This window comes from Panthera leo, chromosome B1, assembly GCF_018350215.1.
Source record: "Panthera leo isolate Ple1 chromosome B1, P.leo_Ple1_pat1.1, whole genome shotgun sequence".
NCBI lineage: Eukaryota > Metazoa > Chordata > Mammalia > Carnivora > Felidae > Panthera > Panthera leo.
The window spans coordinates 52,186,543-52,201,245 of NC_056682.1; the positions used below are offsets into that span (position 1 = coordinate 52,186,543).

The 14,703-nt window shown below is 39.6% G+C and overlaps 1 protein-coding gene across 17 annotated transcripts in view; it reads right to left on the reverse strand.

Annotated features, from left to right (window-relative positions):
- The window catches only part of XKR6 (XK related 6), a 95,713-nt gene that overhangs the window by 67,342 nt on the left and 13,668 nt on the right, over positions 1–14,703 (reverse strand). For 5 of the 17 annotated variants that reach the window (XR_006201620.1, XM_042935012.1, XM_042935014.1 and 2 more), the window contains one exon: positions 14,450–14,523. The exons of 7 other annotated variants lie outside the window; for them this stretch is intronic. Coding sequence is in view for 8 of the 10 variants with exons in the window: in XM_042935012.1 (XP_042790946.1) it covers positions 14,511–14,523 (13 nt within the window). In the remaining 2 variants the exon portion in view is untranslated. Of the gene's footprint in view, positions 1–13,371; positions 13,524–14,438; positions 14,612–14,703 lie in introns of all 17 variants that reach the window. 5 more of the 17 variants (XM_042935010.1, XM_042935017.1, XR_006201619.1 and 2 more) reach the window with 4 other exon arrangements.

A 14,703-nucleotide genomic window follows, 5' to 3' on the forward strand; every position in this document is an offset into this window, starting at 1 on the left:
CGGAATATCATTCAACCATAAATGGAATGGACCACCGATACAGGCTACACCACAGATGAACCTTGAAACATTATGTGGAAGTAAAAGAAGCCAGTCAGAAAAGGCTATACACTGTAGGTATTGTAGGATTCTCTCGATATGAAATGTCCAGAGCTCTACAGACAGTAGGTTAATGGTTCCCAGGGGCTGGGGAAAAGGGAGAAAGAGAAGTGATTAACAATGGGCACAGCGTTTCTTTTTGGAGGGATAAAATGTTCTAAAATTAGATAGTGGTGATGGCTGCACAATTCTGTGACTATATTAAAAAGACGGAATTATACACTTTAAGTGGGTAAATTTTATGGTTGCCAATTAGATCTTAGCTGCTAAAAATAAATGCTGCTCTTTGACATTCTGATCCTCATATCTCAAGTGCTGAAGCAAAGTCTCAGTGGGATAAAAACAATGCCATCTGTATACACAACGCATTCTGAAAACTCTAGTTTGTTTTTTAAGTCTCTGAAATGTTGGAAAATATTCTTAGATTTGAAAATTAACAGAGGAACATTACATATTAACCTCCACTGCTGTAACAGAATAATTATCTGTTCTCTCACCCTTCACAATGGCTATTCCAACTTAAGGATTTAGGTTAGGAACCTTGAATTCTTGACTCTTACTAATTTAGAAATTATAAGGAAAAATTGAGAAAATACTTTGTCCTCTATATATACGTTATTCTGGAGTTCCTCAAGTGTATGTTATTATAAGTATCACATGCCTTGTGCCCACAGAAGAGCGTAAGGAAGAAAGGATTCGCTGGAGTATGGGCCACTGGAGAGATTAACTGTACACAGAGAACCTCAGAACAAAAACTGCCATTAAGAATTCTGCTAGGGGCGCCTGGGTGGCCGACTTCAGCTCAGCTTGTCATCTAGCAGTTTGTGAGTTCGAGCCCCATGTCGGGCTCTGTGCACACAGCTCAGAGCCTGGAGTCTGCTTCAGATTCTTGGTCTCTCTGCCCTTCACCCACTCACACTGTCTCTCTCTCTCTCTCTCTCTCTCAAAAATAAACATTAAAAAAAAAAAGAATTCTGCTAGTGCTAAAATTAACGGTACGCACACACACGCACATACTCATACACACAGCTAATTCAAGAGACGGTGGGGAGAGGGGAAAAATCAGTCCGGGACATTTTGCCTGTTTCACTACGAATTACCAGAAATTAAGAGCTGTGGCCCTTAAATGCCATTCACTACAGCACATACTTTAGGTGGGTCTGGTGACCTCCAGGAGTTCTCTCCTGTACATTTTACTTTCACACAGGTACCCTTTCTTAACAATAGAGCTTCTCATGAAAGTCACTTGATTATCACAGTGGCATTTACTTCCTGTCCTGAGTGCTTTCCACAGACTCCTGCCTACCCCTGCCCCCAAAAATGGGTTTGATTTACTGTAGCTGGGGATGACAAGATAGAAAGGACAGAAGGGTTTTTTTTCTTTTACTTTTTTTTTTTTTTTTGGAACCACAGAAAAAGCTTCCACATAAATCAATTTTAAATTGCAAAGCTTTTCTTTTCCTTTACTCCATGGCTGTCTCTAGATATGTTTGCCTACTCAGCAGGAGCAAAAGCCAGAATACATGTAGGCTCCAAAGAAAAATACCCAGAATAAAACACTACAGAAGACTCACGGGGGGAAACGTTTACTTTAACAAAGCAAAACCAGAAGGAGGATTCCTGCAAGCAGTCTGGCAACGGAATTGTTTCAAGACACATATTTAATTATACAAAATTTCTTCTCTGGTATTTAAGTTATTAACATATCTATAATTCCCATTCACTTAACTCCTGGGCCAAAAGGTATGCTTTAAAAATACAGCAGCTTCCAGCGAACACAGGTATGTTTCCAAGAGATGGCAGAATAAGAACGGGAGTCTGGAGCCAGACTAGTTAACTGTGAATCTCTTACTAAGCTCTGAGACACGGGGCACGTTGCTCACTTCTCTGTGCTTCAGTTTCCACATCTCTAAAATGGGGATAACAGTACTTACCTCACAGGGTTACTGTGGGAATTCAGTAAGTAATACACATGTAAAGAGCTTAATGCCTTGCACTTAGGAGACCCTCAGTATAAGTTAGTCATTGTGATGGCATTTTTCCAATTAGGAGTATGTAAGTACCAATTAAGGACAATGACCCTTCTTGGCCACTTCCCAGATGAAGCAGGGTTTTCCTTTACTCAGCCCACCCCTATCAGTCCCTCAATGCCCCGGCAGCCTCCCGAGAACCAACGCGAGATTGCCGTTATCCAAAGCACTCAATGTGATTATAATGCAACCACAAGTCGCTACTAGAAAAAATTCCTCTCATAAGTCACTCTGGTATCTAGGTAGTTGATAGCACACAGAAAAAAATTGGGGGTGGTGGTGAATGCAGCACCTTCATGGTGATGGTGATTTGGGATGAGGAGAAGACTTTCACTTTTTTTAACTGTCTGACTTGTTTACAGTATCTTTTTCATTTAAAAATGCTAAGTGTCAATAAACATTTACGAAAAACATTTGCTTTCCAATTAAAACAATTTCAAGCCAGGTACAGCTCAAAATGTATTTCTGCAAATCCTATCCTAAGTGTGGTTCTTTCTAAGGATCTGACAGAACAAAATAATTACAGCTGTCAATTTTTGTCTCGGTGAATGAGAAACGAAGAGGGAACCTGAGACTGCATTAGGAACACGTGCTGAGATTCCAATCACTTCCTCTCTAACAGTTAAGTCACTCCTCTCTCTACCAGATGGCAAGTGACACTCCAACAAAACCCACATATTTAAAACAAGTGTAGAAATGTTTATTGTATGTTCCTTTCCAAAGCAGCTGCTCAAGAGAATGCACTCGTGCCGCAAGAAGGAAATCAAAGTGTATGTCCAACTAATGAAATCTTCTACGAGCTATACACTGCAGGCTCCAACACTGGTAGCTGCCAGCTGCTGCCTAAATACTATTTTCCAACATCTTCGGAAGGCTAGTAGTTACTCAAATAGATTTTTAAAAGAAAATGAATGCAAAATATTGTAATTATTAGGAGATTATTATAATTAGACATTCTGTTCCTTCCTTTGATTCAAGGAACAAAGTGGCTGTGACTATAGCTGAGAACACAAAGTGCCTTCATTTGGTTGCTTATTAATCCATTCAGAGGTTACACTGACTTACAGGGAAGAGACCCTGCCCTTAGCTTTCTTCCAATTCCTGCTCTCACCTAGTCTCCTGAGCACATCCTGCAGTTCTCTCCATTAGCTCCTTTCCCACCATCCTGTGAGGCAAAAGAAAAAAAAGGACAACCAAAGGATCTTTTCACCCCTCAAACACCTGAAGCCACATTCTAGTTTTGAGGACATTTAGCCAAAGTTCTAAAGTAATTTATTTTTTTTTTTAATGTTTATTTATTTATTGAGGAGGGGAGGGCAGAGAGAGAGGAAGAGAGAGAGAATCCCAAGCAGGCTTCATTCTCAGCGAAGAGCTTGACTGGGGGCACGATCCCACAACTGTGAGACCATGACCTGAGACGAAATCAAGTCAGATGCTTAACCGAGCCATCCAGGTGCCCCTAAAGTAATTTTTAGTATTAGGATCCCCTTCCTCCTTTCTTTTTTTTTTTTTTTTAATGTTTATTTGTGTGTGTGTGTGTGAGAGAGAGAGAGAGAGAGAGAGCGCGCAAGAGAAAAGGGGGAACAGAGGATCCGAAGTGAGCTCTGCATGGACAGCAAGCAAGCCTGATGGGGGGTGGAGGGGCTCAAACTCACAAACCCCAAGATCATGACTTGAGCTGAAGTCGGATGCCTAACCGACCGAGCCACCCAGGTACCCCTACCCCTTCCTCCTTTCTAAACTAAATGAGTGACAACTGATCTTACAAAAATACAGAAGGGAAAAAAGGAAAGAGAATTTGTTTGCAAGATCTAGTCCTCAGGTCCCTCTGTAGTAGGGTCTTAAAATTTTTTTTTTTTTTTAACTTTTGATATCTACTTGAAGATAATGATTTCACTTTGAAAGCAATACAGGATTTTTACACTTTGTCCAGTATGTTTTCCTCACCTACCAGACCAATGACACCCCAACATAATCACTGTATCTTCAGCTGTCTGTCAGCATTACCAGTGGTGCCCGTCAGCATTTTTCATGATCTTTTTTGACTGCCGCTACAAAAATACAGGTATGCAACTGTGTCCCTCTCAAAAAAATCAGACAAGTGCTGTTTACATTTAAAGTCTGACACATTAATACTAATTTCTGACTCCCAAGAGACGGGCTGAATAATGTACTACTCCACGAGTGTAAAACAAACCTCGCAAAACTCATTTTACAAGGTTCCCAACTTGTGTGCCGGTATTTCCAAACTGCCGGTTTCACTGCTCTGCACACTTAGCATCTTCAAGGCACTTTTACCAGCTACCTGATTTGAAAAAGTTGAAAAATCTCATAATTGAAATAAACCTGAGAAGTGACCTAACTGACAAACACGTATAAATCCTGTTCTGATGCTCATAATGGTCTTAAGATTAATAAAACAGGTACTATCATTTCCAATTTACAGAATCAGAAACTGAGGGTGAGCTGAGTAAAATCGCCTAACGCAACAGATGATAAGCAAGGATCTGACAGATTTACTATATCAAGAACAAATTCCCCCCAAAGAAAACTTGAGCATGATATTGACACTTTAAAGGGTTAGGAAATGGTCTCAAATATACTGGTAAACTGGTGATTTTACTATATTATCCCTTTATTTATTAAATAAACACATATACGTTTTTAAAACTTGAGTCCAATTTCTTATCAACCTCTTCTCTGAAATATTCAGGTGCTGTCTGTCCCACAAAACTTCCCGCCATCCCCAAATCCAAGACTACTTAAACACCTCGGTGAGAAGGCAGATGAGGTCCACCCCCAAGTACACAGGGTGTCATGGTGCCGCACAGCACCGCACCCAACGGGACCAAGGTCCACAAGCCATCAGTGCATCTTGGTAAGGTGTGAGTACCATTCTCAAAGAAAAACCGCCATAAAGTCTCGAAATCTGAGCGAGAGACCTCCCCTGGCCGTCTTCCTGGTTACTATTTTTAGCCAGTTCAACACTGGGCAAAGTCTGGCACCACTGGCAGCAAGATGTTACTGCTGGCAGCGCGACGAACTCCAGCTGCTCCGCTGACAGCCACTTCCAGCGTGGCCAAGGCTAAGAGAAGATGGAGAGGAGGAGAGGGCAACTCCCACAGAGCAAACACGCCATGTGCGCCAGATACGATGCCAACATCCTCTCGTCCAAACCTCGGAATAACCCTACCAGGGAGGTAGAGTTCTCGTTCCACCAGTGGGCAAACTAAGAACTGTGTCATCTGTTCCAAAGCCTAAATGGCGCTATACAGAAACTGAGAAAAAGGCATTATCTGCAGGGTAATGCGTAACGAAGCCCTACCGGAGTTCCCCTTGTTACATACGAAGTTGGGTGGAACAAGTTGTGTGACAATGCACATAACAGGACAGCCACAAAGACTCCTACCTGTCACATGGCAAAGCTGTAGATTTACCTACTTCGTAACCATTACGGCATATAATTTCCTTATTCGAAGAGCCACCTATACCCTAACTGCCTTCATTTTTAGTCAAATCGACGCATCGGCTGTGAAAGAGAATTTTAAACCCTGCTACGCTAAAGTCTTGAGTGTTACAGACTGAACTGTGTCCCTTAAAAAGATATGTGCAAATCCCAACCACCAGTATCTCAGAATATGACCTTATTTGGAAACAGTGTAGTTGCAAAGGTAATACGTTAAAATGGAGTCATACTAGAGTAGGCTGGGCCGTAACCTAATTATGACTGTTGTCCTCGTAAGGAAACAAAACTCTGGACACAGACACAGAGGGAAGAATGCCATGTGACAATGGAATCAGGTAATCAAATTATGCAGCTGCAAGGCAAGGGGTGCCAAGGTCTAACTGTCATCACCAGTAACTAGGAATGGACAAGGAGCCCTTTAGCCGGTCTCAGAAGGGCCACGGTCCTTCCGACACCTTGGTTTCAGTCTTGTCTCCAGGACTGTCAGAGAATAAATGTCTGTTGTTTCAAGCTCTCCGGTTTGTGATCCTTTGTTAAAGCAGCCTTTAGGAAGAAACTAATAACAATGATCTAACGTATATTCCAAGATACTTCTCTGACAGAGAAAGCCTGAAGCCTGAGTTCCTTCTGTACTGGGAACTACACAGAACTGATCCCATTGTACTAAGTTTTGTAACAGAGGCAAGAAATCGGGTATAGAACAGACAGCAAGGTACCAGGCCACAGAGGCTGGGTGGGAGCCAGGTCTTCCAATCAACAGGCAGCGGCAGGAAACCGTCCTATGGATAAAGAGGTTAACCTAATCGACACTATTACTGGCAAAATGACTAAAAACAGACCACAAACGTGGATTCTGGTCAAATCAATAATTTCACATGTTCAACAACGAATCAGTGTACTCTGGTATAATCTTTTGAAAGTTTATCAGCTCCGGGATTGACCTGCAGCAACCTCAAGAATATTATGAAACTTGGAAAATTACAAATGGGCCCAAAAATTAATGTATTAAAAATGGATTACTTCATTAAATAGTCTCATGTGATGTCAGGTGGTCATCAAGCAGTTTCCAAAGAGTACAACTAAATTCCAACCAAAAAGAAACTTTGTGTACATACACATTAAAGTTCGGAGAGAAAAAGAAAGGATACAAAATTTCCCAGCCATGAAGAAATCACTAAAAAAAAAAAAAGGAAAAGAAAAAAAATTTAATTTTTAAGTAGAAACATTTAAAGGTTAAAAAAAAAAAGATATGAGAGAAGAGCTTGGACCAAACAGAAAACTTCTAGTTTCACTGTAATTTGGGCTGTAAATAAAATTGAGACAAAGCCCTTAAAAAAACACAATTGCTAAAATACAGATGAACACATCCTTCTTTAATTCTCCATTTTCTGACTGGTTTTGGTTCTGTCTGAGCCTACAGGAGTCCAATAGCCCAAAGAATAGACATCTAGGTGGAGAAAACCAAGATACAGTTGACAATTGGGACTACAAGTTGACAGATGTCTCCTTTTTAAAAGCAAATAACTGATTATTCTTATTAATTCCTACTGGGCACCTAGCCTTTAGCCACCATACACGGAAAACATTAAAATAAACCACTACACAGTTTTAGTTCATGTAACATTTCAAAGGCAAAAGATTAAAACCACCACCTGAGCCAACCAGACCCTAAGAAACTGTCAGAAGCAAACCTCCCAAATTGGTGAAGGCTATTTTCAAGGCAGCATTAGAATGAAAATACCATGTGTGTCCATATGTGTGTGTGTGTGTGTGTGTATACTTATATTTGCATCACAGTCTTGTGTCTCCCCCTCAAAATTCTGGTGTTGAAGTCCTACCCCTTCACTGAAGCCCAACTCAAACTATATGTTCAGAGACTCCCATTTACACCCATCTTCTAAGTACTGAGTATCTATCGTTCAGTTAGATAGGTGGCTTAGTTGCCCTGTGTCAACACCATGCAATGCTTTAATGCCGCGTTTGTTCATTCTTTCAAACAGTGCACCCTTCTATGTACAAATTTCTTTGCAAGAAATGAATACCAATCAGACACAGAGCCCACTCTTAAAGGAGAGAACAAATTACAAATAAAGTAAAAAATAAAATAAAAATATTAAGTGCCAAAGTACTTTCCCTGAGAAAGTGAACAGTCAAGAATGATGATTTGAATGGAAAGACCAGTACCCATTTTCATGGAAGAGTTAACCATTTAAAAAGGTCATAAAAAATCATTAGAGGGGCGCCTGGGTGGCTCAGTCAGTTGAGCATCTGACTTGATTCCAGTTCAGTCATGATGTCGCGATGGTGGGATCAAGACCAAGTCAGGCTCTGAGCTGACAGTGCAGAGCCTGCTTGGGATTCTCTCTCCCTCTGCCCCTCCCTGGCACTCACTCATGCTCCCTTTATCTCTCTCAAAATAAATAAATAAACATTAAAGAGATCGTTAGAATTTGAACAGAGCAATACAAAGGACTACCCATGTGGGGGATTTTCAACACAGGCACTCTATCTTTTAAACTGAGTAATTCTTCGTCACAGAGGACTGTCCTGTTCACTGCAGAATGTTTAGTAGCGTCCCTTGCTTCAACCCACTAGATGCCAGCAGCACTCTCCAGCTATGACAACCAAAAGGTCTCCAAGATACTAGTTAAAAGTTTGGAGTATATTCTGCGAATGAAGAGGGGCCACTGAAGATCTTTGACCCAGTAGTAGCAGGTCCAGAGAAGTTCTGTCAATAATGTTGTTTGGAAAGGTTGTAAAATGGCTAGTTAACATCCTTCCTTGCTGAAAGGATTTTAAAGGGTTGTTGCATAGTTAAACCTTTATACACAATATTTTCCTCATCAACTATAGGGTGGTGAACTCTTTTTCCATCAAAAGTTTATACATGCATGACAATATTTTACAGCAACGTTTTTCTTTTTTTGTTTTAAAGTCATCTCTATACCCAACATGGGGCTCAAACCTACAACCCCAAGATCAAGAGTCACATGCTCCACCAACTGAGCCAACCAGGCACCCCAACATTTTTTCTTTAAAAAGTTCACGTTAAAAAAAAAACCAATCAATAATAACAAAATTAAAAGCTCATGTTTTAGATTTTGGGGGTAGTAGATAATGTTTTTGACTTTTATTTCAAAAGACATACCCACCTAACTTCATTCTTAAATATACACAACCCACTTTTTACACAAGCATTTATCAAATGTAAATGAATTACAAAGTGACTATAGTTTTCTCCTTGGTTTCACTTACAGTAAGAACAGTCACTTAATAAACACATATTTATAACTCCTTTAACATTATCATATCTTTATTTGGAGAATTTACTTTGAATACCTAAGCAAGGTACTTGGTATGCATAGAAAGAGATCTAGATAATAGATAAAGGAGGAAAATTTGGCCAAGTAGAACCTTATCAATGCCAGGTACAATCCTAAATACTGTGGGCCAGGTAGAAAAAGCTGTTAATATTGAACATTCTTTTATTTTTTATTTTTTTACATTTATTTTTGAGAGATAGAGAGCACAAGTGGGGGAGGGGCAAAGAGAGAATGAGACACAGAATCTGAAGCAGGCTCCAGGCTCTGAGCTGTCAGCACAGATCCTGATGCAGGGCTCAAACTCACAAACCACGAGATTATGACCTGAGCTGAAGTCGGACGCTTAACTGACCAAGCCACCCAGGTGTCCCAAACATTTATTTAGTGAGCACTTACTATGTATCAGACTTTACGTGTATTAACTATTAATTCTCAAACAACTATGTAAGATAGTGATACCCTCCCCCATAAAGCTGTTCCTGATCTTTCTACTCCAAATAAGCAGTATTTTACCTATGAGGAAACTCAGAGGCAGACAGGTTAAATAACTTGTCCAAGTTAACAACTGGCCTGAGGCAAGCTTGAGACCAATCACTCAGGCTCCAGAAGGCATGCCCTGAAGGCTCAGACTCTACTGGCTCCCTCAGCCGTCCTTATTAGGCAGCACTGGGCCTCGTGACCACAGGTCATGCCATAGAGGGGAGAATTTGGAAGAACATTCTTTTGATACAAAATACTACCTTTTTTTCACTAGAGTAATTTCAGATTTAATAATGTTGGGGTTCTCTTTTTCAAATCTGACACTATAGGTTATCATTGTGGAGGATAACACCAGGACTAACTTTTTACCCAACAGTGATCACACTGTGTTATGGAAGTGACCAATTTTAAAGTATTTTTAAGAAACTGGGGTGCCTGGGTGGCTCAGTCGGTGGGCGTCCGACTTCGACTCAGGTCATGATCTCACAGTTCGTGAGTTCGAGCCCCGCATTGGGCTCTGTGCTGACAGCTCAGAGCCTGGAGCCTGCTTTGGACTCCGTGTCTCCCTCTCTCTCTGCCCCTCTTCCTCTTGCACTCTGTGTGTGTATGTCTCTCTCTCTCTCTCAAAAATAAATAAACATTAAAAAAAATTTTTTTAAGCATTTTTAGGAATCACAACAGCCAGTCACCAGCTGGACAGTCTAACTACAACCTAATAAGAGGTATGCCTTAAGCTAAATGGGTTGACTATGAGGACAGTATTAATCAGTATTAAAAAACAAAATATCAGTATTTTGTTTTTTAAACTGGCCAACGGTCCTGGGTGAGGAAGAGAAAAAGATTTCATCTGTTCATGTTTTTATGTTTTAAGTTGTAAGGCTAGAAAGAAGTCAAAATATCTGAAGGGTTTGTTCATTTTTTTTTGTTTTAATTTTTTTTTTTTAACGTTTATTTATTTTTGGGACAGAGAGAGACAGAGCATGAACAGGGGAGGGGCAGAGAGAGAGGGAGACACAGAATCGGAAGCAGGCTCCAGGCTCTGAGCCATCAGCCCAGAGCCCGACGCAGGGCTCGAACTCACGGACCGTGAGATCGTGACCTGAGCTGAAGTCGGATGCTTAACCGACTGAGCCACCCAGGAGCCCCTGTTCATTTTTTTTTTAACTGTGGTAAAATACACTTAACATAAAATTTACCATCCTTACCATTTTTAAGTGTGCAGTGGCACGAAATACATTCACAGTGTGGTACAACCATCACCAGCATCCACCCACAGAACTCTTTCCATCTTCCCAAACTGAAACTGTACCTGACTTTCTCTATTCTTCCCTCCCTGCCTGCTCCCTGGTAACTGCCACTCTACTTTCTGTCTCTATGAAGTTTACTCTTCTAAGTAACCTGCTTTCGTTAACTGTCTTATGTCACTTAGGATAACGTCCTCATGGTTCGTCCATGTTGTAGCCTGTGTCAGACCTTCCTTCGTTGGGATGAATAATACATAGTCTATGTATATGCTACATTTTGCTTATCCATTCATCCATCCATGGACATTGGGTTGTTTCCCCCTTTTGGCTAGTATATATAATGCATCTATGAACACAGGTGTACAAATATCTCAAGTCCCTGTTTTCAGTTCTTTTGGGTTTATAACCAGAAGTGGAATTGTTGCATCACATAGAAATCTACATTTAATTTTTTGAGGAGTCACCATACTGTTTCCCATAATGGCTGCACCACTTTACATTTCCAGCAACACACAAGGGTCCCAGTTTCTCCACACCCTCACCGATACTTGTTATTCTGCTGTTGTTGTTTTACTGTAGCTATCCTAATGGCTGTGAAGCGTTATCTGCTCAATTTTTAAAAAAATATTACTCAAGATTGTATCTGTGTCAATCAAGAGTATTATGTGAAGTTAATTTACTTATTTTTAATTTGGCCTTTAATTTGGCCTTAGAGTTCCCTAAGATCTGTGTTAACATTATTATAATGCCACTAAGTATGATTTTGGAAGAGTCCACCCAAAAGTGAGCTGATAAATTAAAACCTGAAAAGGCTTATGAATAAGCTTTTAAACACAGCGTAACCATTATAACATCTGAAGCAGTAATATTGGAACGCATAGATGTACCAGTATTTATTTTGATCAAGCTCAGACAGGGTCACCTTGTGGCTTTATACAATACTGGGGAGTGAGGTCTGTTTGTAGTGTGGGAAATAGTGCATGGCTACAACAGATAGACTAGTGGGAGGGAAAGACTAAGCCAATTCCAGATAATATAAGTAAATATACTAAAAGTATTAAATTATATTAATAAGATCAATGGGACAAAAGTTTTATCTCAAATAACGTGTATTTGACCTGTAACACCATATAGCTTCTGTTAAAGGTTTTGGTGTATAATTTTTATCCTAATTTGCAGTTTTATCATTACAGTATAATAGTCTCAGAAAATATTAATTACTTATTAGGCATACAAGTCACAGATCTTGGCTTTGTAGAAAAAACAAGGATCTTCATCTAGACCCCTCATAGAGTCTCAACTGATGGTGATATTATGTAGAGGAACTTTATTAAATAGCCTCTAAATAACACATGTATTTATTATTTTAAAGTTTCAGTAAGCTAATATTTAAAGCCAATTTAGAATACCAGAAAACGTAACCTAAATAATATTTGGAATTAACAGAACAAACATCTTAAACCAGCTGACTGTTAAACCTTCAATATGAGAGTAATAGTTTCTATTTTTTAAATATTTTATGGATTTCGATAAGAACTTCTAAAACACACTGACATGTTTTGATGAAAACATTTTAGTTTGAGTTTTACATGATTAATACTTAGATGCTTCAACAACTTTGTAAGGAATTTTTAGATAATTTTAATCCATCCCCAGTGGTTATTAGCATACAAATAGAATCTAGAATTTTAATAATGTAAAGTTTAGCATAAAATTCAAAACTTAAGTATGAATTTTATACATATATTTAGGTCATATATTTGATGGCCTTAACAATTAACAAATGAAAAACAAGAAGTAACTTTCAGGGGTACTTAGGGGAATAGCGCCCAACCAGGTCTCCAAGTATGGGACATAGCTTTGTTTCACATCAGCTGTGCTCAGGTCTCAAGATCCCAAACTGTCCTGAATCAGATGAACTATTTTTTAAGACTTGAAACACTGGGGGCGCCTGGGTGGCTCAGTTGGTTAAGCGTCTGACTTTGGCCCAGGTCATGATCTCACAGTGGGTGAGTTCAAGACCCGCGTCAGGCTCTGTGCCGACAGCTTGGAGCCTGGAGCCTGCTTCAGATTCTGTGTCTCCCTCTCTCTCTCTGCCCCTCCCCAGCTCATTCATGCCTGCACTCTGTCTCTGTCAAAAATAAATAAACTTAAAAAAAAAAAAAGACTTGAAATACTGACAAGGGTTAGACATAGGGCTACAATACTTTTTATTTAGTTTATGAGGGACATTTTTACCTCAATTAAATTTCATCTGAAAAATTTAACTCTAGTTGTATTATTCCATTACATTTTAATTTAGTATATTTAGTATGGATCACACTTAAAATGTTTGAACTTAGTTATTTTTATTAAAGGCTAATTTAAATAGTTACTTGTTTTACCTGACCAATTAAAACAGGGGTTGGTGGCCTGTTTTTATACGACCCTCAGGCTAAGGACAGTTTTTACATTTTTTAAAGGGTACAATGAGACAGAGGCCTGACAAGACTCACAAATCCTAAAATATTGAATTAAAACATGAATCAAACTAAAAGGAAATTCTCTTTGATACTTTAGTCGATAGCAATTTACATCACACACCCACATGTATACACCCTCCGTTAACCTGAAGGATACCTGGTCTAAGCACAGAATTCTTCCTTTCTCAGCGCGTCCACCAAAATCTAAGCTTCCTCTTCTATGGTCCAAAGCTGCCGCCTGGGCACCAATACATTTCCCAGCCTCACCTGATGTGGTTACAGTCACAGGGCTGGTTCTTCACAATGGATTTTCAGCACAAGTGATGTGTCTCACTTCTAGGTAGGGCTTTTAGGAAGCAATTATGCTTTCTCCATTTTCCCTTTCCTTTCACTGGCTGAATGCTGAGGGTGTTGAGTCCCTAAAGGATGTAAAAGCCACTATCAGCCAGGACCACCCACAGGAGACAAGACATTTCTATTGTGTTAAGTCACCAAAATTTTTGCTATTATACTTACTGAGGAAACAAACTGTAACAGTCACTAACATAAATGTTGTATATCTGCTGCCTTTCACATTTAACTAACTTCTACTTATTTTGGAAATTCTCCCAATCATCCTTTTAAAAAAAAAAAAAACACTCTCTGAAAACAGATTGTTTATATTGCTGAAAGCCGTCTGTTTATTCTACCCATCAGTCTTTTCCTTGACAACTGGCTACTGTTGCTCCTTTTTCTGTTTACTATATGCTCAGATGAATTTTAATTTAAAAACTCACTAAAACCACATTTCAAATGAACCAAAATTTAAAACCATTCCTGCTCCACATACGTGGTTCAAATGATGCGGCACTGAGACATCCCCGCATTCCATCCAATGACTATGTGACAGAAGCAGACATTTTAAAATGGATTAAAATAGCCCCTCTTCACTTACTTATTGTATGTAAGGGCCAAAAAAAAAAAAACAAAACAAAACTTGAGAAGGGTACCAATTTCACTTAACGTTGAAACACTAGTGTCTCCCAAACTAGAACTTCCCAAAACAACAGAACCCTGGTATTTTCAAGAGCTGCATCATGAAACCGTCAGAGATTCAAAAATATGTCAGTTCTGCCAAAATGCATGCTTCTGTCCCATGGATTCCTTCACACCTGCCTGGCAAAATGGGAATGACAACAGTGTAATGGGAAAGTAGTGTTGGTTCTTGAGTGATTCTTCCCAGCATGTGAATGTTTTGAAGCTATCCTGGACAAGATTGTTCCGAAATAATGAGGAAGACTTAGAGGGAAAAGCAAAATAAAGATTTTAAGAAAAGTGGTAACTGAGAATCTTACCAAAGTCTTACCTTCCTGTGGCACAAATAGGGGTGGTCACTTTACTGGCTTTAGGGTCCGTTATGCTCTCCACTATCTTGTGATGCTGTGGACACACATGAAGGCTACACCTTACATCAGAGCTTTAATTATGGTGAAAACGGCCTCCAATAGAAGCTAATAGCTACAGGAACCTACATATCAAAGAAAAACATGTCCCAGAATAAAATAAGACCTAGAATCATCTTGGCAGGGAGTGCAAATGTCAACCACACTACCGTAGTGA